The following is a 23,564-nucleotide window of genomic DNA, read 5'->3' as shown; positions in this document are numbered from 1 at the left end:
AATGTGGACAATTTAGTAATTATGCTTAACACAAATTTCAATGTTTTTTTTTATACTAACATCACAACCATGTAAGTATATCATATTTTATTTAAAAATTAAAAAATAAGTAAATAAACCCTAATTTTCTCCTCCTTTTCCTCTCCTACATTTTCTCTTCCTTATGATTATGCTAAATAAGAAAATTGATTTTTTTTCCCTTAAATATTATGCAAACATGGTACTTTACAGTAGGCCTGTAAACGGGTCAGATCTATTGGGTTCGGGTCAGGTTCAATTCGACCCGTTAATTTAACGGGCCATCCAAACTTAACCTGTTAAGCTAACGGATCACCCAAACCTAACCCGTTAAGCTAACAGGTCTTAATGGGTCACCCGTTTCACCGTTTTTTTTTTTTTTTTTTTTTTTTTTGTATATAGACAGAACAAAATAGGTAAAGTTATAGAAGCTCATAGTGAATGCTCTCCTGGTTCCTCGACGCTCATGTCACTCTCCCTTTTCATTCATCATTCATTACTAACAATAATGGCCTACCAAGAAAACAAAACTCGAAACAAGCAAACATATAGACTTCTGAAGGAGACCCGTTGACCCAAAGATTCTTTCTTCAGGCAATCTTGTCTGCAGATTCATTTTTGCATCAGATTACTATAAATTTCACTGCGTTTAGGTGCGAGGCAACGAGACGAATGGATACTTTTGTTTCCAGGAAGAACGAAGAAGAAGAAATTTCACTACGTTTTGGTGCGAGGCTGCGAGAGAGAGTTAGGAACCTGAGGGTTTTGGATTAGGGCTGAAATTACACAAAAGTCCTTACAAACAGGTGTTAACGGGTGGTTAACAGGTTTCGCAGGTTCACCCAAACCGACCCGTTATTTAACGGATGATTAACAGGTTAACCCGTTAACCACCCACCCGAATACTAATTTTAACGGATCGGGTTAACGGGTTGGATTGTAAATGCCATGCCTACTTTACAGTAGTGACAAAAAAAAAAAAAAATCCTAATGCGGTTTGATCTCCACTGATTCTTCTACCTCCTAACAACTAAATAATTAACCTATTAACGGTATCGTTCTACGCAAAAACAAGACACTGTGTTGTCTTTGGTGGAATAACTTTAATTTGTTTTTCAGCCAATATTTCCTTGTTTTTGATCTATTCAACAATTTCAACCCATGAGTTTCATATGGAGAAGTGAACATTCATCGTCTCTCCAAGTGAAAATTGAAAACAATGTGCCTACTTTCTTTTAAGATAAGTACATGACCAATTGGTCAAAACGCGGCCTAATTTCCACTTGATTGTAAGCATTTTTGGTGAATTCAATGTTATAGCACAAAGTGGAGTGTAGGCTGATTAACCGGCATCTTACTATCATTGTACTCTAAACTTAAAGGTGGTTTGTTAAGATGGTTTGCTTAATTTACAAAGTTAAACCAGTGTAACCAGGTTAGGGGACACACACTATGAGCTCGTTTGAAAAAGGCTTTTAAATGAGTTATAACACTGCACTTCAAGTGCTTTTTGAACCCAAAATCATTTTATCTAAAAGCACTCAAAAGCAGACAAACATTGTGGTAATGGATGGAGAACATGAAGAGAAATATAGATGCTACAAATGTTTTAACAAAAAGCATATCCACACTCTAACCAGAGTGATATAAAGTTGAACTCGATTTGTAAGTGATTATACGGGGAACAGATTAGTCTCGAAAGGAAAATACAAAAGCAAGTAAAGAGCACCCTCGATGGACGACACTCTTAATTCAACCTCTGCGCAGCTTCCTTGGCTAAGAGCTTCTCCTTCGCCTTGGTCTTGGCCTGTGATTTGGCGCCCATGATACCGCCTCCCCACTTCTTTCTTAACTCTTCGTACTTATCATTGAAGTTGGCCTAAATCACATACAAGTAACGATGAGGAGCGGTAAATCAAGTGTTTACAATCTAACGGGTAAAATTGTCAAGCAAAGTAAAAAAAAAAAATCAATCTTTCAACATACCTTGATAGCCTCCAGAATTTTGCTGAACTCAAGCTTATCCTCATTCTTAACAGTTGTCAAACAAAGTGCAGCAGCTGTTTTCTTGTGGAGAAGCTGTCAGTGAGGCAAAAGATACATTAATACCTTCCAAAAGACGTAGAATCCATTGTTTGATTAAAAATAACAGACAAAATTACAGATCTATACCGCTCCAAGACGGGATTTCCCCTTCACAATGCAGTATGGGATCTCCATCTTCCTGCACAAGGCAGGAAGCCATACAACCAACTCGATAGGGTCCACATCATGAGCAATAACAACAAGCTGAGCCTTGTTCTGCGAAGGCAACATCTTACTAGTTAGCATAACTTACGACGTATGTCAAGGTTCATTCATTGAAACCTAGAAGGAACAAATCGATATGATGTATTACCAACCTGCTCAATCAGGTAGGTGACATGGTTAAGTCCATATTTCAGAACAATAGGCTTCTTTGTCTCAACGGTTTTTCCTTCAGATTCCTCTTGAGCTCGTTTCAGAAGACGTTCCCTCTTTGCAGCTTTGTCTTCGGGTCTGTACTTCAGAAGCAACTTGAAGAGACTTGTTGCTGCAAGTAGTGTTAGAAATATTATAATTGTTTGTGGGAGTAAAAATAATTTAATACTTCAGACCTCCTCTAAAACGACTCCACCTTCAATGTTTCATAAAATCAGACCATATAAGAACATGAATGGAATAGTCATTAACCACTCAAATCAGTAATTTTAAAGCTACAGATCCTAGAATCAACTATCAATACTATTATGTGACTATCCAATCAGATACAGGATGGGATGTTCATCAAGAAACACGACAAAGGGCGTAGAGGTAGAAATCCACAAGTGTTGGAAAACTTTTCCATTCCCAGACTAGTAAGCAGTAGGTAGTGAACGTATGCTCATCTAACCAACGATAAATTTTTTGTGATGGTAAGAATTTACATATACTTTTTCAAACAATTAACTTCAAATGATCCTAAACAATCACATTACTCAAGCAGCAAGAAATCACAATGGTCGGTTTCATACCAAGGTTCTTGTCCAGAGTCTTGGTGAACTGGTTAAGTGCTGGTGGGACCTTCAAACGTTGCTTAAGGATCCTCTTTTTCCTCTGGATACGGACAACCTTGGGCCACTTCACAAACCGGTGCAGATCTCTCTTAGGAGGCAAAGCCCCGCCAATACCAAACTGCTTGGTACGCTTCTCAAATAGTGGGTTCACAACCTTCTCCTGAAACATTAATTAAAGAAATATTCAATAATTGACAAGTTTCAAAAACATTTATAAGATAACAATCCATAAACAAATGCAATAGATCATACAGTTTTCTTCTTAGCAGGTGCTGCCGGTTTCACACCTCTCTTGGGAGCCTGCAAGACAAAAGAATATGGGAAAATTAAAACAAATGAAACCAATCAAAAGGCAACCACAATTCCGATCACGTCCCAAAGTTAATTGGCGTTAAAACTCAATCACATTTAACAAATGATATAACACCAGTGCCATCCAAAGCGTGCTTTTCATGCATGATTGAAAGCATTACATTTACTGAATAGAAACCTCAGTAAACATTCAAATTCTGCTTAATTGGATAAACAAATGAAATAAAATTCACAGTTCAAAAATCCCCGAAAACAGGGTGCACATAATGGTCTCCAAATCTATCCCATCCCCAGCTGACAATTCGAAGTCTTCCGCCTCTCGAAAAACAAATTCTCAGAGACTAATCACACCATTACATATACATACATGCATTCATCAAAAGTAAGCATCAAAGGTGATAAAGCTTAATCAGTACCAATTAACACAAACAAACACCTCGATTGTACTAATTAATCAGATTTCAAGCCCACAGATTAACTGATAATCTACATTTCACACCAACGGATGAAAAAAATCAGAAAACACAGGCATGCGTACATACAAGTGAAAATTATTCGAATATAGCATAAGGTTCGAGCATATGGGAGAAGAAGGGGATGAAACTAGGGTTTGGAGCATACCATTTCCGGGTGGCTGAGATCTTCACTGACCTTCTGGGGTTTACAGCGAATGAAACCCTAAAGCTAAGCTGAAGCCCTCGGGTGGCGCTAAGTGTGAACTATATATAGGTGGCCCTATTGCGGAATTTGGGTTTTCATCCGATTCGTTGGTTCGGGTCGGATCTGCCTGGGACTGTTCGGCTTGAGCTTGTGTTGCTTTTATGGCGGGCCGCAATCATGGGCCGTATTTTCCATTTTTGAGTTGGGCTTCAGTTTATATTGATTCAATCTGCCTGGGACAAGCATGAAAAATGAGGCTTGAACGGTACAATCTCTTTTGTCACCACGTGATGAAAGGACCGATCTCGTAGTTCTTGGTTTTGGAAGAGATGTTGTTAGATGATTTGTTTTATTTTCTCATTGAATCTGAACCTAAACTTGTGCTTGAGAGATAGACGTCCATACACTAATAAAAGGACGTATGGATTCAATTATTACCAAATCACTTGTTTTCTCTTTGGAAGATTCACTGTGTATGTCAACGTCTTCTGAAGAAATGGCTAAGCCGTAGGAAGTTTCTTCAACCCAAATTACAACAAAGTTATAGCTTTAAACATGTCTGTTTAATGTTTGTAAAAATAATAAAAAATAATAATAATAAAAAATGCAAAATTACCTTAACCTCATCAATGCCGGGTTTCTTCCAGGTCGGAGTTGCTTAAAAACATTTACTCATGCATTCGAGATCCAATCTTGTCCTTCAGGGTGCGTTTGGTACGCAGACAGGACGGAACGGGACGGGACGGGACGGAACGGGACGGAACGAAGGTGTAATTTTTTAAAAAGACATGGGGTGGTATTTGTCTTAAAATGGTAAAACATTGTGTTCCACAGACGTGGAACAAACCCGTTCCAGGGGGAGGTGGGACGCAAAAACACCAAAAATCTGTCCCGTGGAACAGCCCGTACCACCAATTTTTGACGCACCAAACGCAGGACGAAACGTCTCGTCCCGTTCCGTCCCGTTCCGTCCCGTCCCGTCCCACGTACCAAACGCACCCTCAAGGAACACAAAATTGAAATAAAGATAAAAGAATGAGGAATTCCCACCCAACAATTACCAAAACGACATTACAATGGACACGTGGCAACCACCCTCTGAAATTCTTTGGTGCGTAGTGAGGAGCTCACTATTAGTAGTAAAAAGACAGAGAAGCCCGCTCTCTCAAAATTTTATGGCGTGAAATTTTGAAACCCTCCCTCCCTTTACAATTCCACAGCCCGCCCAATCTCCCCAAAAATTCCGAAATTAAAACCCCAGAGATTTCAATTCCCCCCAAATTCCGAAATCCCCAATTTGCTAAATTCCACCTCCCGTCCCTCTCTCAGATTCAGATTCACGTAGCCCTCGTAGCTCCCCCTCCAGCTCTGTGATTCCTAGGGTTTCCATTTCCCAAACCCACAAATCTAGGGTTTTAACAGTTCTCCGTCCAATCCTCGATCCTTGCTTTGCTGCTCGGTTCCCATGGCGTCCGAAGCCCTAGAGGAGAAGAAACCGGAGGACGAAGCTCCGGTGGAGGAGAAGCCGGAGGCTGAGGCCGAGGAGAAGCCGAAAGAGAAGGCCAAGGAAGAGGAGCAAGAGAAAGATGAAGAGAAGGAGAAGGAGAATGAGAAAGTTCCGGAGGTTTCCGAGAAGGTGACTGAGAACGAGGAGGAGAAGGTTGTTGAAGAAGGCAAAGAGGAGAAGGAGAAAGAGAGTGAGGAAACTCCGAAGAAGGCTAAGAGAGGTCGGAAGTCTAGCTTGAAGAAGGAGGACAGCGACCAGACTGAGTCGAAAAAGAGGGGGCGAGACTTGGCTGCGAAGAAGAGTAAAGAAGTTGAGGCGGAGAAGAAAGAGAAGGAGCCGGTGACGCCGGTGATTGAGAGGCCCACAAGGGAGAGGAAGCTAGTTGAGCGCTACTCAGCTCCGGATAGCGGAAGGTCTTCCGGGACTAAAGCCTTGAGCATTGAGAAGGTATGGTGGTGGGAAAGGATGCCTTTTTTATTTGTTATTTGTTGGCCTTTTGTGGTCTAATTTGAATTATGCTTGTTTTCTGTGATTTCAGGGCCGCGGTACAGAGCTTAAGAATATACCAAATGGTATGTTTTCTTAATTTTTGAAAGCCTTGATCTTGTTAAATTGTTTGTTGATATGGTATAATTGCTGAAATCCTTTGATAACTTGACATACCATGTTGATCTGTTGTTGCATTCAGTGATAGTGAGACTGGAGTTGTCCTGCTAATTGGCTTAGATTTAGATTTTCGGCAGAAAATTTACATGCACATGTTATGTGGTGGCTGCTTTAAGTTCACTAGTTTAAGTTAGATCCTTCCCTCATTAACTAGAAAATCTAAAAAAGAGGTTATAATTCCCTGTACGCTAGTAGTTCATGTGTTATTTCACCTGGTGTACACATGACAGTGGCTCTGTTTTAGCTTCAGTTTCACATTTGAATGAACTAGTCACTGGTATATACATTTTATCTTCCAGTTGTAAACCACATATAAGCTTTCCTTTTTGATGGTCGGTCCTTCACTGTTGTCCGTGTATTTTTCTATTCCACTGCATCATTATTGACAAGCTAAGCAGTGGTACAAAAATTTGTTTTGATGATTTTAACTGATTTGGATCTATAAGGTGTAGTGGCTTTCTTTGAGTTGAACTTGTGTCGGATGGAAAATTGAAGTGTATACAACCAAATGAATCATGTTCATCTAGCTGCTATGTAACAATGAAAATAAATAAGTGGAAACAAGAAACAAAATTGTTGTGAAATGAATTTCATTGTGCTGTTCCTCTGGTTAGAGTTGTCATAAGCAATGCCTAATATCCTTGTTAAAACAAAGGACCTGGGCATATATTCAGAAATTAGATTCTAGTTCTAATTAGAGGTTGTGTACGATGGAGGATTACATTCGAATTTACCCAAATAATCGAGCACCCCTGGTGCATTTGATCTTATTTACATTGTCCTTTAAGTCAATAAAAGAAGAGCACTGTGAAGTTGGATTGATTTAATGGCAGTTATTGTGTCAATTAGTTGATTTTGACATAGTTCATCAGTAATTTTCTTTTATTTGATTTCTTATAAACTTTCGCATGTCCAAGGGTACCTGCATGTACTCTTAAATGAAAGGGATACCTGTGTGTTGTGGGGTGGAATTTTCTCATGTTGTATGTGGGAAAATAATATAGTTTGCATTTACATTGTTATTCACTTATCTTTAAATTTCTTGTTACCGCAGCTTGGCCTACTTTTGTCTGATATTTGAACTATTTCAGTGGCTTTCAAGATGTCAAAGAGAAAAGCAGATGACAACCTGCAATTACTTCACACAATTCTTTTTGGAAAAAAAGCTAAGGTGAACTTTTGTGTGTCTGTTTTTTTTTTTGGCTTAGTGATTTTAGGTGCTTTGTCTTCATACTATCTGTGGCAGTTTTTATTATCTTTTGATGTCTTTTATTTGTTGATGTTCTTGTGCAGGCTCATAGTTTAAAGAAAAATATAAGTCAGTTTTCAGGTTATGTGTGGGTGGAGAATGAGGTATTATATGTTTTATGCTTACCTTTATCAATTTTGCATATTCTGCAAGGTCTTCTTGGATATTCATGCAGTCCAACATTATTCTTAATGCTCACTCTATCATTCTTATTTTTCTGTTTGCAGCAGGAAAAACAGAGGGCAAGGGTAAAGGAAAAGATCGATAAGTGTGTTAAAGAAAAGCTGATGGATTTTTGTGACTTGCTTAATATTCCGGTTAAGGGCACTACAAAGAAGGTAAATATCGGAAGAAATGTTTTTATATTGCTTGAAAAGTTTTTTATACTGCTTGAAAAGTTGATGGGTGATCTTATCTGACATGCTGTGCTTACAGGAAGATCTTTCTGTCAAGTTATTGGAGTTCTTGGAATCTCCACATGCTACAACTGATGTTTTGCTTGCTGAAAAGGAACAGGTTCGGTTTTTTTCCCACTAATTTTTACTTGTTCTCTGTGCACTTTCACATTGGTTGTTAAACCATGGTTCATCTCTGAGTTTCAGAAAGGGCAAAAGCGGAGAAGGAAGGCTACACCGAGTAAGGCTGCAGGTTCTGGAGAAGCATCACCAGAACCATCAGCCAAGGTGTGCATTCATTACTCAATATTAAATTATGAATTTCTCACCAACGCCATGGATGTAGAAGGAATATTGTTTCCTGATGCATTAGTTACTTGATCCATTTTTCTCTTATTTTCATTAATCCCTGTGTTATGTGCATAGTTGTCATCCGTGTTGTAATATGGGTTTACACCTAAGGATTCTCCCCAGATGAAAATAAAGGCGACAAATTGTTTACTTCTGGTTTGACTTTAGTGTGCTGATTAGATTGATTTACTTGTTGAACCTTGTATTCTCATCGATAATTTTTTTAACTCTGATTATGATACTTTGGCAATGCACTTTGCATTTGATGATGTTTTGCAATGCACATGTCCTTCCCACTTGGTCATGCATTTTCTTCTCGTGTCAATACTTTGTAGTCTAACTTTGTGCCTTCTTTCTTGATAGAAACGAAAAGAAACACCCAATTCTGACAAAAAGCAGGAGTCATCCAAAGCTGACGAAGAGGAGGATGATGACAAAGTTGAATCTTCAGATGTGAAGGATGATTCTGGTGAAGATGATGATCACAATATGGTTAATGAAGAAAGTGACCATGAAGAAAAATCCGATGAAGAGCAAAAAGAACCAAAGGACCAGGTTTCGAGTCCAAAAAGTTCAACCAAAAAGACTGTAAAAGAGGGCTCAAAGGCTAAAGCTGGTAGCAAAACAACACCTTCTAAGAAGAAGACCCCAGCAAAATCTGCCAAAACTCCTACAGAATCTGCAAAGAAATCTAATTCTACTTCGAAAAGAGGTGCAACTGATGCTGAAGGAACTTCTGGCTCAACAACTAAAGCAAAGAGATCAGCAAAAAAACAGAAGACTGAGAAGGAAAAGCCAAAGGATACCAAGGAAAAAGCCACTGGCAAGAAACAGTCGAGCAAGTCCCCAGCCAAGGATCAAGGTGATTTTCTTTGTGTTTATTTTCTGTGGATACTTCAATATTAGCTAGGGTATCGTTCCATGAAGTGTCTGTCTTCAAAATTTTAGGAGTTTCTCTTTTGATTGTATCAAATTCGTGCATGAACTAGGAAAAGGAAAAGCTAGCAAGAAACCGAAGCCAGAGCCCACTAGAGATGATATGCATGCCGTAATTGTTGATATTCTGAAGGAAGTGGACTTCAATACTGTAAGTTTCATCATTGTAACTTGACATTGAGTGGATGGTTGAAGTTGTGTTAGTTCTATTATTAAACCTTCCACATTTACGTTGTGCAGGCAACTTTATCAGACATTCTCAGGCAACTTGGTAGGGTTCCTTTCTGTGTGCTTCAGTTTATTTTTTATTTTTCTTTTCTTTACCAACTCTTTTATTTAGCTAACTGTAAAACCGTGATTTACTCCTCAGGTATCCACTTCAGTGTTGATTTGATGCATAGAAAAGCAGAGGTGAAGGCAATAATTACAGATGTAATTAACAACATGACTGACGAGGAAGATGAAGGGGATGAAGAAGCAGAGGAGAATGCCGAAGCTGGTGATGCCTCAGACAAGGATGAAGAAAAGGATGGTGATGATAAGGACGACGATGATGCTTAAATCATAGTTGGCCAGAGCTTATACTTGACCGTCTCTGGTTGTGCATTAACCAAGTAATTCATAGTTTTCTTCAGAGGTGTGCCATCAGCAGTTTTTAAGAATCGATACCTTTGGATGTCCGGGGTCCTGTACCATATTATTCAACTTCTTTGTAGTGTTGAGCTGACCTCAGATTCATATGTTAGGTTGGTTTGTTTTCTTTTATAAGTTAAAACCCCTTCCTATGAGAGTTGTTTAGCTGTAGCCGTGACTTAATTTTCATTATAATAGAGTAGTAAGTGGGTTTTTTTTTTTAAATCTTAATCTCTTTTTTTCCTCTCTTTGTCTCTTAACTTCAATATTTGAGATGATATCGGCGTTTGGAGTCTTCAATGCTATACAACTCCTTCCATATTGACCCCGAGAAGCTCGAAAATCTCAACAATCAAAAAATGGCCATGAAAGATGGGGTTCTTGAGAACTGCATTACATTTAAAGCACTCTCCTCCATTGTTTGGAGAGCCTGAACTGAGGCCTTGAGAATGAAACCAGTTCTGAACTGAGGCCTTGAGAATGAAACCAGTTCAGAAAACGAAGCTTCTTTTAGCTGTTGACGGGCGCTCAAAACTTAAGCCGCCGATACCAGAAGGGTTACACTTTGGACTACAACTTGGTCTGGGTTACGGCCATTTCCAACCGAAGGGTTCATAGGGCCGAAAAATGCCTCGAAAATTATCTCCAATTAAGGGCTAAGCCAGAAGAAGGCTCGTGGGCCCTACGGAATCTAAAAGGGTCAAAGGGCCAACTGGCTGGCTACTTTCAGCCAGTTCGCTAGCTAGCCCAAATCCTTTTTTTTTTTTTTTGTTCTTTTCCATTAGCCCAACCTTTTTTTTTATTTTTTGGTTCTTTTCCATTAGCCCAACCTTTTTTTTTATTTTTTGGTTCTTTTTCATTGCCCAGCCCACCACTTTTTGTTTTTATGCTCAATAGCCTTTTTTTTGGACCTCTTTTTTTACTTTCTAATTTTTTCCTACATCATTTCTCACATATTTTTCACTATTCTATATTATCTTACCTCATTTTATTTTAATTCTTCACATTCCATACTATCGCCCTTTAGCCTTTGGTTGGAGACGATTTTTAGTGATAGGACTAAAACGAGCCCTATCGTCCTCGGTTGGAGATAGTAAGAAATATGGCCTTGCACTATTCATTAAAATATTAATTTCTTGGAGGGCCAGATGGCTAAAACAAGCCCTCTGGCCAGCCTTTGGTTGGAGATGGCCTAAGTTTCCACACAACTGACTTCGGTTGGGGAGAGCTTGTGTTTTCAGGGCCAATGGATTTTCCTGAGAAAAAAGTTTGTTTGTTCCTTTCTCATGGGGAAGATAGGAAAGTCATATATGTGCTATTGAGGCCATCTCCAACCGAAGGCTGGCCAGATGGCTCATTTTAGCCATCTGGCCTTCCAAGATATCAATATTTTAATGAACAGTACATGGTCATATTTGCCTCCATCTCCAACTGAGGGCCAAAGGGCTTGTTTTAGCCCTGTCACAAAAAATCATCTCTAATTGAGGGTCAAAGGTCTATAGTATGGAATGTGAATAATTGAAATAAATTAAGGTAAGACAATATGAAATGGTGAAAAGTTTGTGAGAAATGGTGTTGGAAAAAATTAGAAATTAAAAAAAAAATCCAAAAAAAAAAGAACAAAGTGGGCTATTAAAAAAAACTGGACTGGGCAAGTGGAAAAGAAAAAAAAAAGGGCTAGTCAGCCGGTTGGCCTTCTGGCCTGTTTTTGTCCTGTGGGGCTCATGAGCCCTTTGGCCTAACCCTCGGTTGGAGATGGTTTTTGGGCTATTTTCGGCTATTTGGCCCTTTAGACCCTTCGGTTGGAGATGGTTTGAGTTTGCCAGCTTTTACTATGAAGATCTTTGAAGATTTGTGGAGGCACATCTAAAGGGGAAGAACTTACATACGCTTGGTGACCAATAATACAATGTCATATGTTTCAACTATTTGTTATGTTATATTTGTTTGTACCATACTTAGGGCCTCCATATTTAGATCTCGTATAAATACTCTGGGGACTTAGATGTAATTATGTAATAAAAGGAGGGAGGTCAACTCTTAGGCCTGAAGCCCCCTCACCCTTTCACATCCCCTCTCACATTACAGAGGTTCTCTCCCTCACAATCCTCTCAGAGAAATACAATATCAGTGTGGACGTAGCCCAAACCTTTGGGTGAACCACGATACATCTTGTGTTATTTTACTTTCTTGCAAATTCACGGTCGGATTTACGTTGTTCCAAGACCCCTCTGGTTTTGTGCATCAACATTTGGCGCCGTCTGTGGGAATCGATACGAAAAGTTGTGTCGGTTCTCTTTCATTTTTTCACCTCCACAGTGAATATGCAAAATGACAAAAACCAAGAACACCTCTCTCTCTCAAAATCCTAAGATTTTCTCTCTAAATACCCAGAAAAGCCCATCTCTCTATTCAAACAAGATAATCGACTACCCTCTCATCATTTACTGTGCTTTACGATCTCCCTCAGTTCTTCACTTTCCAAAACCACCCTATAACACACCGGTAATTACCAAGGAAGCCACTCCAGCAAAACCTAAAACGCCATCCGATGGATTTCACGCTCCATTCGCAGTTGTGCCTAAAAAACTCGAAGATCTCAGAGACACTGTCTGTGTTTTAGCCATGGCTCCAGCATCACTGTTTGCTAACGGCGGTGCTGCCGCCGCCGTCGAGGCAGTTCCTACTTTAGTCACCGGCTGAGTCACCTCCGTCTATAGCAAGGTCCAGGCTAGTCGTATCGACCATGCGTTTCCTCTCCCTTCGGTGCTCTAAAAGCCCTTCAAGATCGTCAACGATCCCGCCAACTCTGCTGCCGGCAATTCAGATAAGGAAAGTGCAGTGGACAGATCTCCACATGTTGTGGAATTGCTGGTGAAGATCTCTCGAGAAAGTGCAGTAGTACCGTGCCAACACTTAACACTCTCGAGAAAGTGCAGAAATTTGACATCTGAAAAGCCCAAGGCGGAGGAAACAAATTGAAATGGATGAAATGGGTGAGGAAGTTGTGCAGGAATCAAAAGGAGGGAACTTTGGGGAGGCGATGGAATGAGTGGCCTCAATAGCCTTTTTACCGTGTAGGTCCCTCTCCGGCCACTTCATCCACCACCAGGACTCTGTTAACGTCTGCTTCGACCTTCAGGGAACCGTTATTGGACCTGGTCGACCCGCCCGAGTCATGCGATGTGTGCCTGTATGAGTTCGAGAGCGAGGACGAGATACGACAGCTCACGAACTGTTGTCACGTCTTCCACAAAGGGAGGCGGTAGATCAGGACATCATCAACACCATGTCATCATGAGCTGCAGTAGCTGAGGCTCGAGCAATATCCACCATTTCTGTGTGTGTGTTTGACCCATCGATGAACTAAGCGATCTAGAAAATGTTGGCAGTGTTCGACAAGTCAGTCGCCAAATGCCCGGAGGCGCTACAGAGCCCTCAGTCCGGATCAGCCTCTGCCCTGAAAGATGGGTTTTCTGGCGTAGCAGTTTGCTTCTGTGCATCATTCCTCCGTCACTATCAATCTTGGCGCTTCTGGTCTAATCGAGTTTTAGCTAGGCAACTGGGTTTGCCTCTTCATAAGAACCTACAAGGTTTTTAGCATATGCTATTTGTTGATGCTAGTAGTCGACGGTGGGTGTTGCTTTGCTCTGAGCTCAACCTCGCCGTGCTCAAAGAGGTGTTGGTACAATTCTGGGCCCTCAAAAGGTGCAAATTAGAGCGTCTGACGAAGTAGTAAAAGATAGTGTGCACATGCATGACAGCAAAGCAGAGACAGAAAGCAGAAAAAGGAAAAGAGGAAGAGTGAAAGCAGAAAAGAAAAAGAAGAAACAGAGACAAAAGCGAAAAAGCAAAAATCAAAAGGGAGGCTTTCCTCTGCAAGAGCACATGGGGACACTGCAAAAGTAAGGAATAAACACCCCACCAGAATGATGTAATTTATTTTCCTTATCTTTCGGAAACATCTGTATAAACCCCATCAGAGGGTAATAAATAAATAAAAAATAAACCGGCAAGCCCAAAATAAAAGGGCTGGAATGTTGTGTGGAGGTCCACAAGCCCAAAATAGCACCAACCAGGTGACCAAAAGTATGTCTAGTACTACAAAAAATTATTTGGCACCCTGCCGCTATTATCACCAACCAGGTGACCAAAAGTACGTCTAGTACTACAAAAATTATTCGGCAGCCTGCCGCTATTATCACCCACTAGGTGATCAAAAGTACGCCCAGTACTCCAAAATTATTCAGCAACCTGCCGCTATTATCACCTACTAGGTGATCAAAAGTACGCTCAGTACTCCAAAATTATACATGAGCATCACTCATGTCATTCATACATAAACATTCATGAGCATCACTCATGTCAATCATACATAAACATTCATGACCATCATTCATGTCAACATTCATGAGCATCACTCATGTCAACATTCATGAGCATCACTCATGTCAATCAACATAAACATTCATGAGCATTACTCATGTCAATCAGCTTCAAAAGCTTCATTTACAGAGCTCTAGCTTCAAAAGCTTTATTTACAGAGCTTTAGCTTCGAAAGCTTCATTTACAAAATCTTCATTTACAGAGCTCTAGCTTCAAAAGCTTCATCTACAGAGCTCTAGCTTCGAAAGCTTCATTTACAAAAGCTCTAACTTCAAAAGCTTCATTTACAAAAGTTCTAGCTTCAAAAGCTTCATTTACAGAGCTCCAGCTTCAAAGCTTCACTTGCAAAGCTTCACCTACAAAGCTTCAGTGCAGGGTATACAAATACCGCCTCCGAACAACCACCACTTCGGCCCATACATAGATTCAATTTGAAGTCTCCAGCCAACAGACTCTATTGACCGAAGACTTGGGGGACTACATTAGGTACCATATATTGGGCCTCGTGAAAAATACTTGGGGGATTCAGCCCATTATTTATGTTTTGAGGACCGATCCCTTATTCTATAAAAGGGACTCCCTCACTTTCATTAGAGAGCACCCATTATTTATGTATTGAGGATTGAGCCCTTATTCTATAAAAGGGACTCCCTCACTTTCATTAAAGAGCACCCATGATTCATGTACTAAGAAGCGAGCCCTTATTCTATAAAAGGGACTCCCTCACCATCATTAGAGAGCATCGCCGCCTGCTGAGCAACTGCCTCGCCGCGAGCATTAACTCTTAGCCCATCACTTATGTATTGAGGAGCGAGCCCTTATTCTATAAAAGGGTCTCCCTCACCATCAACGCCATAAGCCGAGCCAACCAAGGCAACATAAGCCACAAGCAGAGCAGCCTCGCAACATGTGCTACTTCTAGTTGAGCATCATTTCACTTTAAGTACCGCCTCATATCAAGTATCAGTTCAAGACGACATCTAGTTACTTCGGCCCACATATGGACTGAATTTCAAGTCTCAAGCCAAAAGACTCTATTGACTGAAGACTTGGAGGACTACTGTTTGTACCATACTTAGGGCATCCGTATTTAGATCTCATATAAATACTCGAGGGACTTAGATGTAATTATGTAATAAAAGGATGGAGGCCAACTCTTAGGCCTAAAACCCCCTCACCCTTTCACATCCCCTCTCACATTACAGAGGTTCTCTCCTTCACAATCATCTAAGAGAAATACAATATCAATGTGGACGTAGCCCAAACCTTTGGGTGAACCACGATACATCTTGTGTTATTTTACTTTCTTGCAAATTCACGGTCGGATTTACGTTGTTCCAAGACCTCTCCGGTTTTGTGCATCAACAATATTATTTGCCTGGTACACCATAGCAGCATTCCAAGGTGCATATGTAAGAGCTTCTCTAGATATTAGGAGGTGGAGAACCAATAGTATTCAAGACACGAATTTAATTCAATATGTGACGAAAGAAATCTTGGGAATAAAAAGGTTGTAGCAGGCAACTTAATACTATGATCTGGTGGTATTCCTCTTCACTTGGAAGTGAGAGGTCTTAGGTTCGAATATCGTGAATGGCGAATTCGATACCAAATTAGGTTGCCTATTGTGTGGCTTCGCCGAACTCTCTCTCCCCATAGTGTAAAAATATCGATATACTAAAGAAAAAAATTGTTGTAGAAATAAAAAAACAACAAAGCCTTATCCTAATAAGTTGGATTGGCTGTATGAATCCTAAAACCTCAAGGTTCTTTCTTTTGCGCCAAACCTTTCATTAGCTCCAACTTCCAAGTGCTTCATGTCTTTTCTTAAGTCACTTTCAAAGTTTTCCTAGCTCTTTCTCTACCCTTTTTGCTCTGAGCCTTTGTCTCATAATTGTATTGTAACCGGAGCATCTATAAGTCTTAGGTTCACATGTAAAAACCATATTAACTAATTTTCTATCATCTTATCTTCAATTGTGGCTACTCCTACTTTACCTATGTTATCCTCATTCTTAATTTTGTTATTTCTCATGTGCCCGCACATCTACCGAAGCATTCTCATCTCTGCTATACTCATGTTTTTCATGTGTTGGTACTTGACCGCCCAATAATCCGTGTCATAAAGCATTAATGGCATTATCGCCGTTATTATTATCCTTTGTATGATCATATCTTTTTTTATATATTTCATTTTATTGCTTATGGTTTTTGTGTGGGAAAAGGATTTTCTTCGGTTCCCTTTCCACCAAATCCACCTAGTCAGGGATCCGGGCCATTGGATTTTGATCCAACGACTACAATTATTATAACTTTTAAAAGGGCCCCCTGTTTGGAGCCGTTAGATCAAAATACAAAGACTCGGATCCTGAACTAGATAGGTTTGGTGGAAAGGGATTCGGAGAGGATCCTTTTCTAGAGGGTTACATTATGTTCAAAAATGTCGGAGCATAGGTCTACGATTTTTTTTGTTCAATATAAGCATCTACCATTTCTTTGAGTATAAAAAAAAAAAAAGGAAAAATGTGTTTTAGACACAAAATTGATTATAGCTTGTATCATTACTCCCTAACCAAAACCTAATTCCATTGACCATTTGTATTATTTACAGCTCGAAACATAATTAGATTGATTTTTTCTTTCTAAGAATTGGCTTTATTTTCAACTAAAGTTTGATTGTAACTATCTTTGTTTTGTGATCAACAAGAAGAGAATTCAAACCCGGGACCTCTTCAAATATGGTTAAAATGAGAAACCATTACACTAAGAACTAGTTGGTCTTAATGTTTTTTTGGTTATTAGTTTTTTTTTTTTAAATAAAAATAAAAATTGTGATAGGCTTAAGTTAGAATCATTATTTTTTAAGAGATAAATGAAGAATATATGACTTGGGGATATTTTTTTCTTCTTTTCCCCAATGATTTAATTTTGTCAAATATATTTTTCTTTTGATATCAATAGTTGTGTGCGTCTTGTTTTCTATTTCATTGTCTCCTTATGAAGGCTTTCTTATTAGGTTATAGCTTCAGTGGTAGAACAATGAAGGCTTTCTTGAATTTGATGCAAAATTCAAAGGCTTAGAATTCCTCTGTCCCACATCTATCAGAAGGTTTGAGAACAAGCCTTTTAAATAGAATTATCTCACTCTAACTAACATCGATGCCTTTTGTATTAAAACTCCACACCTGACGGATTGGTCAGGTGGCCAAGTGGGAATAATATCAGTGTTGTTGGAGTGGGCCCATGGTCCGTCTACCTAAAATTTAAGATGGTATTAGAGCCAGGGGACGGGCTCATACTGCCACGTGAATGGGTGGGTCCCCTTTGACCTTGCAATAATGGGTGAGCCCTGACTTGGCTCCACGTGATTGCTGATGTGTTGAACTTCACGTGTGAATTCCTTTGTCCCACATCGGCCAGAAGGCTTGAGAACAAGCCTTTTAAATAGATTACCCCACTCTAACTAACACCGAGATCTTTTGTATTAAAACCCCATACCTAACAGATTGAGCAAGTAGCCAAGTAGGGACAACATCGATGTTGTTGGAGTGGGCTCATGGCCCGTCTACCTGAAATTTAAGACATATGATTACAATTCATAAAAATAAAAAGGACGACCTAAGCCAACAAGGCTTCATCATAAAACCAATTGGCAATAGCTCGACCCTTTATTATAAGCATATGTAAAGTCTCGCAAGATTCCCACTCTCAAAGTAATTCTTTTATAAGAAAGTTCCCAACCCAAATCTAATTGAAACTTCTAGTTTCTAACTGAGTGATTGGTTGAAACTTGTAAGCAAGCCATTATCTGTTCAAATTCCAATCAAGAAGATTTATAATTAATCATATATACGGCAAATGAGTTCATATAATTTGACTCTAATTATGCTCTAGGAGAGATCTTGGGTTTTACTGTTAATAGCAAGTGCACCAAGCAACCTAATGCAACTTCTAGATGCCCACCACACCAACCCTAACCCCTTAAACTCCATTGCCGGTATGCGTTCCAGTCACTGTACATTTGCACTGCCTAACACCGCACAATTTGCAGAGAAAGATCACACCGTTGTCCAAAATACTTAGATAGACTTCAAACTTTATGAGTTAGCAATAAAAGAAAATGGTTTCTTGAATTCATTCTTTTTCCCAAGAGAGGGGCTATTCCACTAAAAGTGTTTTGCGTATGAGCCCCCACCATTTCCTTTTCGTGCTGCAGAACTTTGGTCAACCAAAACAGTCAATGGCGTCGTAGCAAGCAGCAAACTCATAAACTAGTGAATTGAAAATTATTGTATTTTGTGAATGGTATATTCATCATGAGACAATCAAGTACAAGAGATAACAAATATATATGTGCTAGAGGGAAGAAAACAAGACTACCTATCCCTCATTGATTTACGTCTAAAGCTAACAAAAAAAGAACAAACAAGACACATCCCTTGAATTAAGGGAATTGACAACAAGACAAATAAGACACATCCCTTGAATTAAGGGAATTGACAACAAGAGACACATCCCTTGAATTAAGGGAATTGACAACACTATCTATCACCCTAAAATCCTTTGTACGGTGAACATGCAACCAAACCTAACCCTAATTGCCATTCTTTCTTCCAATACTCCCCCTCAAGCTGGATCAAAGGGATTAATTGATCCAAGCTTGAACAAAAGACGCTGAAAATTAGCAGAGGTTAATCCTTTTGGGAAAATATCCGCAAGTTGATCATGACTGCGCGTGTAGTGAGTATCGATCACCTTGGATTGAACTTGATTTCTGACGTAGTGACAATCAACTTCAATATGTTTAGTTTGCTCATAGAATACAGGATTCGATGCAATGTGCATCGCGGCCTGATTATCACAGTGTAAGGACATGGGTTGTTGATGAGGAAAACCTAAAGCCAACAGAAGGATTTTGAGCCAAATAAGTTCACAAGCAGTTGACGCCATAGCACGATACTCTGCCTCTGCACTAGAGCGTGCAACAACACTTTGTTTCTTGCTTTTCTAGGTAACTAAGTTGCCTCCCACAAACGTACAAAACCCAGTGGTAGACTTGCGATCGAGATAATTGCCTGCCCAGTCAGCATCGATATAGCCTGAAATCTGAGTGTGACTATTGTTGCGCATAAGAATTCCTCTACCAATGGAACCCTTAAGATAACGTAGCACACAATGAACAATCTTTAAATGATCCATGCTTGGAGAGTGCATAAACTGGCTAACAATGCTGATGGCATATGATATATCAGGACGTGTGATAGTCAGATAAATGAGTTTGCCAACCATTCTTTGATAGTAACTTAAATTGGGAATTGGATCACCGTGAGTTTTTAGCTTCAAGTTGCTATCTAAGGGGGTACGAGCAGGCTTGCAATCTATCATTTTTGCTTCGTGAAGAAGATCCATGACATACTTGCGTTGGTTGAGGAAGAAACCCTTGTGAGAGTGTGCCATCTCGATGCCCAGAAAGTATTTGAGAGTGCCAAGATCCTTGATAGCAAACTTGTTGTTGAGATACTGTTTAAGAGCATTAATCTCTGACATATTATCACCTGTCACAATTAGATCATCAACATAAATGAGCACAACTAGTTTACCCACTGAGCTGGAACGAACAAATAGGGAAGAATCCGCAATACTTCGACAAAAACCAACCCTTTCCAGAACATGACTGAGCTTAGCATACCATGCACGTGGACTTTGCTTGAGACCATAAATGGATTTATGGAGTTTGCACACCATTTCTGGATTGTTTGATTGAGGATGACCTGGGGGTAACTTCATGTAACCCTCTTCTTCAAGTTCACCATGCAGGAAAGCATTTTTAACATCCATTTGAAATAGAGGCCATGCATTGTTAATTGCAACCGACAACAATACTCTAACAGTGTTCATTTTTTCCACCGGAGCAAATATCTCTTTATAATCGACGTCATAGGTTTGTGTAAAACCTCGAGCAACCAAGCGAGCCTTATTCCTTTTGATTGTGCCATCTGAATGAAACCTAGTTTTGTACACCCAACGACTCCCCACCGCCTTCTTTCCTTTTGGAAGTTTCACTATAGTCCATGTGTTATTTTCATGGAGGGCTTGAATCTCCTCTGCCATAGCACCACTCACTGTGAAGATTGGGTTCTTGAAAACTTTGAGGTTCTCGAGCTTCATTAATGGCACTTAGGAATGTAGCAAAAGAAGATGAGACTTTGCTATAGTCAATAACATCAGTCACGGGATACCTGGCAGTGTAGGTCACATAATCATGCAACTTGGATGGAAGTTTCCTCTCTCGTGCAGGATTGCGACGAACTGTAGGAGATTGAACTATAGGTATTTGAACAACATCATGGTTGGAAGGATCACTGGAAGGTGCATTGTGAATCTCTGATGAGGAAGGGGTTTCATCTTCAAGATGTTTCATCGAGTGAAGATTAACATCATCCGGCACATGATCACTAGGAGTGCATGTTGCATCTTCTCCGTTTGGATATGGAAAAGGAAATAAGTCCATCAAATGCTCCCCCTGTCTAGAGTAATCCAGTGATTGTGAGAAGTAAGGAACATGTTCTTTAAATTTAACATCCCTTGAAACAACCATTTTTCTAGTTGTTGAATTATAGCACTTGTAACCTTTTTGGGTAGATGAATAACCTAGAAAGACACATTTGGCAGCCCTTGGGTCTAGCTTGACACGATTTTGAGCTTGAATGTGAACAAAGCATGTACACCCAAAGACTCTTAAATGGGAAAAGTTGATCTTTCTATTTTTCAAGACCTCATAAGGTGATTGAAAATTCAACACTTTACTAGGCAATCTACTGATGAGATATGCCGCAGTAAGAACTCTTTGAGACCAAAACTTCTTAGGCACATTCATGTGAAACATAAGAGCTCTAGTCTTCTCAAGTAGATCTCTATTCTTTCTCTCGGCCACCCCATTTTGTTGAGGTGTTCCAACACAGCTTGTTTGGTGTAATATACCATGTGTGCTCAAGTAGTGTGACATGTTATGAGACATATATTTTGTGTTGTTATCTGATCGTAAAATATGAATTTTTGAAGCAAATTGGGTGGCCACAAGTCTATGAAAATCTTGAAAAACTTCCATCACTTCACTTTTAAATTTCAAAAGATACAACCAAGTAATCCTTATGAAATCATCCACAAAAGTTACAAAGTATTTGTATCCATCAAAAGACTCTAGAATTGGTCCCCAAACATCGAAATGCATGATTTCAAAAGGATTACTAGCCCTAGACAAAGAGGAAGTAAATGGTAATCTAGTAAACTTAGAAAAATGACAAACATCACAAGGACTTGTAACTTTGCACATGTTTGGGAACAAGGTGGATATAACTTTTTCAGAAGGATGTGCTAGATGTTGGTGCCAAAGTTGTTGTTCTTGAGCTAAGCTTGAAGTGACTTGAAAAACCTTGGGAACTTGAATATGCTTGGAAAGATAGTAGAGACCATTTAAGAAAAATCTTTCACCAATCGTCTTCTTGGTGACTACATCCTGAACGATCACATTTTTGGGATAGAAAATGGCAAGACAATTTAATGAGTTTGTGATCTTGCCAACAGATAAAAGTTGAAAAGGGAATGAGGGAACATAAAGAGCCTCAGACTCGACATCACTTAAGATCAAATGTATTTTTCCTTTTCCCATAACCATAGCATTTTTTCCATTGGCAACTGACACTTGAGATGGAATAGAAAATTTTTCAAATTTATGCAAGTTTGTAGACTTGTTAGTCATATGATCAGTGGCTCCAGAATCTATAATCCAATAATCATGCACATTACCAATGTTGAGAGCAGTTGAGAAGGAGTGTAAGATATCTGGGATGTCCCTTTGTACCACGCCTTCATTTCCATCCAGAAAGCCAGCAAACTGTCCTAGTAGTGCAATTTGATTGTTGTCACACTGATTTATTGGTCCTTCACTATCTCCAAGACCTTGTTTCTTGTGAAGAAACATAGCAAACTCTTTGAACAGTGCAGCTGGATTAGTGGTGAACTTCAGTGCTCTCTCAAAAGAAGTTGTGGTAACATGATTTGCCTTGTAAGAAGGGTTGTACGAGCCTTTCGAGACACCTTTGTTATCCTTAGGAAACTTTGGTTTTAACTCTGGATGAAGAATCCAGCATCGGTCTCTTAAGTGCCCACCAGCATCACAATGGCTACATTTTAAGCCAGTTTTCTTTCCTTTGTAGCCTCTCTCCTCACCAAGTTTTTGGTTAGAGAAGTAAGCCCTAGCTTCTGGTATATTTGCCTTTATGTCCAAGGTCATGACTTTCCTTCGAACCTCTTCTCTTTGAATTGTGGCACACACACTTGAAAAAGAGGGCATGTCGGGATTCATGAGGATATGGCTTCGAAGATCTTCGAATTCAGGGCTCAGGCTTGCTAGGAGTTGGAATATTTTGTCTTCCTCGGCTCTTTTAGTTAGCACAGCAGCATCGATGGTGTGTGGTCGATACACATTCAGCTCGTTCCACATAGTGGTTAGCTTTCCAAGATGTTGCACAAATGGCTTCCTTTCCTGTTGCAAACCAGCAATGTCCTTCTTTAACTGAAACACACGAGCCGCATTGTTCTGATTTCCATACATTTCCTTGAGATTTTTCCAAAGAGTCATGGAGGATTCAGCATAGCTAAAAATTTCTGCAATTTTACGATCCATGGAATTGATTAGCCATGACATGACCAACTGGTCTTTGCATAGCCAAGCATCATACTCCGGTGAGGTAGTCTTAGGCATTGGAATAGCACCATTAACATAACCAAGCTTTGATCGTCCTCCCAGAGCAAGAGAAACTGCTCTCTCTCATGGAAGATAGTTAAACTCATTTAGCAAGACATAACTAAGACGTTGATTTGGGTTGATATCAATATCTGAGTGTGGTGATGGTGGAGTAGCATGAAAGCTGTCTCCTTCCAAATTTACTGAGCTTTCTTCAGCCATGATTGAAGGACAAGAAGAAGCTCACAAATCTCTCAAGAGAACACCACAGAGACAGGCCGGTTAGGGTCACTGCTCTGATACCATATTGTATTTTGTGAATGGTATATTCATCATGAGACAATCAGGTACAAGAGATAGCAAATATATATGTGCTAGAGGGAAGAAAACAAGACTACCTATTCCTCCTTGATTTACGTCTAAAGCTAACAAAAAAAGAACAAATAAGACACATCCCTTGAATTAAGGGAATTGACAACAAGAGACACATCCCTTGAATTAAGGGAATTGACAACACTATCTATCACCCTAAAATCCTTTGTACGGTGAACATGCAACCTAACCTAACCCTAGTTGCCATTCTTTCTTCCAATAAAAATACAGAAGATATATGACCACAGAGCTGCAGCTG

General features: G+C 39.7%; 2 protein-coding genes across 3 annotated transcripts; one reads left to right on the top strand and one right to left on the bottom strand.

Moving 5' to 3' along the window:
- Positions 1 to 1,576: 1,576 nt before the first annotated feature.
- LOC103409643 (large ribosomal subunit protein eL8y-like) lies at positions 1,577 to 4,297 on the bottom strand. The gene is made up of 7 exons (XM_029092736.2): positions 4,026 to 4,297; positions 3,345 to 3,392; positions 3,051 to 3,252; positions 2,421 to 2,590; positions 2,191 to 2,319; positions 2,005 to 2,097; positions 1,577 to 1,897 (listed from the first exon to the last, which is right to left on the bottom strand). The coding sequence occupies exons 1-7, from the start codon at positions 4,026 to 4,028 to the stop codon at positions 1,766 to 1,768; spliced, it is 777 nt and encodes a 258-aa protein (XP_028948569.1). The 5' UTR covers positions 4,029 to 4,297; the 3' UTR covers positions 1,577 to 1,765.
- Positions 4,298 to 5,067: 770 nt separating this feature from the next.
- On the top strand, positions 5,068 to 10,026 carry LOC114820997 (DEK domain-containing chromatin-associated protein 1-like). 2 transcript variants are annotated; one of them, XM_070812204.1, is made up of 11 exons: positions 5,068 to 6,018; positions 6,110 to 6,143; positions 7,329 to 7,408; positions 7,531 to 7,590; positions 7,714 to 7,824; positions 7,922 to 8,002; positions 8,089 to 8,169; positions 8,596 to 9,094; positions 9,222 to 9,319; positions 9,409 to 9,439; positions 9,539 to 10,026. In XM_070812204.1, the coding sequence occupies exons 1-11, from the start codon at positions 5,530 to 5,532 to the stop codon at positions 9,727 to 9,729; spliced, it is 1,755 nt and encodes a 584-aa protein (XP_070668305.1). In that variant the 5' UTR covers positions 5,068 to 5,529; the 3' UTR covers positions 9,730 to 10,026. The 2 variants fall into 2 exon arrangements, with proteins under 2 accessions (XP_070668305.1, XP_070668306.1); XM_070812205.1 differs by having other exon boundaries at positions 5,193 to 6,018; positions 7,717 to 7,824.
- Positions 10,027 to 23,564: the final 13,538 nt, after the last annotated feature.

The sequence above is a fragment of the Malus domestica genome, chromosome 14 (genome assembly GCF_042453785.1).
Source record: "Malus domestica chromosome 14, GDT2T_hap1".
NCBI lineage: Eukaryota > Viridiplantae > Streptophyta > Magnoliopsida > Rosales > Rosaceae > Malus > Malus domestica.
The sequence above is the reverse complement of the archived record's forward strand: the minus strand, read 5'-3'. Positions and strand labels throughout refer to the sequence as shown.

Bases quoted from the DNA above. Each gene is read 5' to 3' on its own strand.
- LOC103409643 (XM_029092736.2), bottom strand. The intron at 3,253-3,344 runs GTATGATCTATT...TTAATGTTTCAG, and splicing joins CACCTGCTAAGAAGAAAACT to GAGAAGGTTGTGAACCCACT. The intron at 2,320-2,420 runs GTTGGTAATACA...TTGCCTTCGCAG, and splicing joins TCACCTACCTGATTGAGCAG to AACAAGGCTCAGCTTGTTGT.
- LOC114820997 (XM_070812204.1), top strand. From the start codon at position 5,530: ATGGCGTCCGAAGCCCTAGAGGAGAAGAAACCGGAGGACGAAGCTCCG. The intron at 8,170-8,595 runs GTGTGCATTCAT...CTTTCTTGATAG, and splicing joins CACCAGAACCATCAGCCAAG to AAACGAAAAGAAACACCCAA. The intron at 9,095-9,221 runs GTGATTTTCTTT...TGCATGAACTAG, and splicing joins GTCCCCAGCCAAGGATCAAG to GAAAAGGAAAAGCTAGCAAG.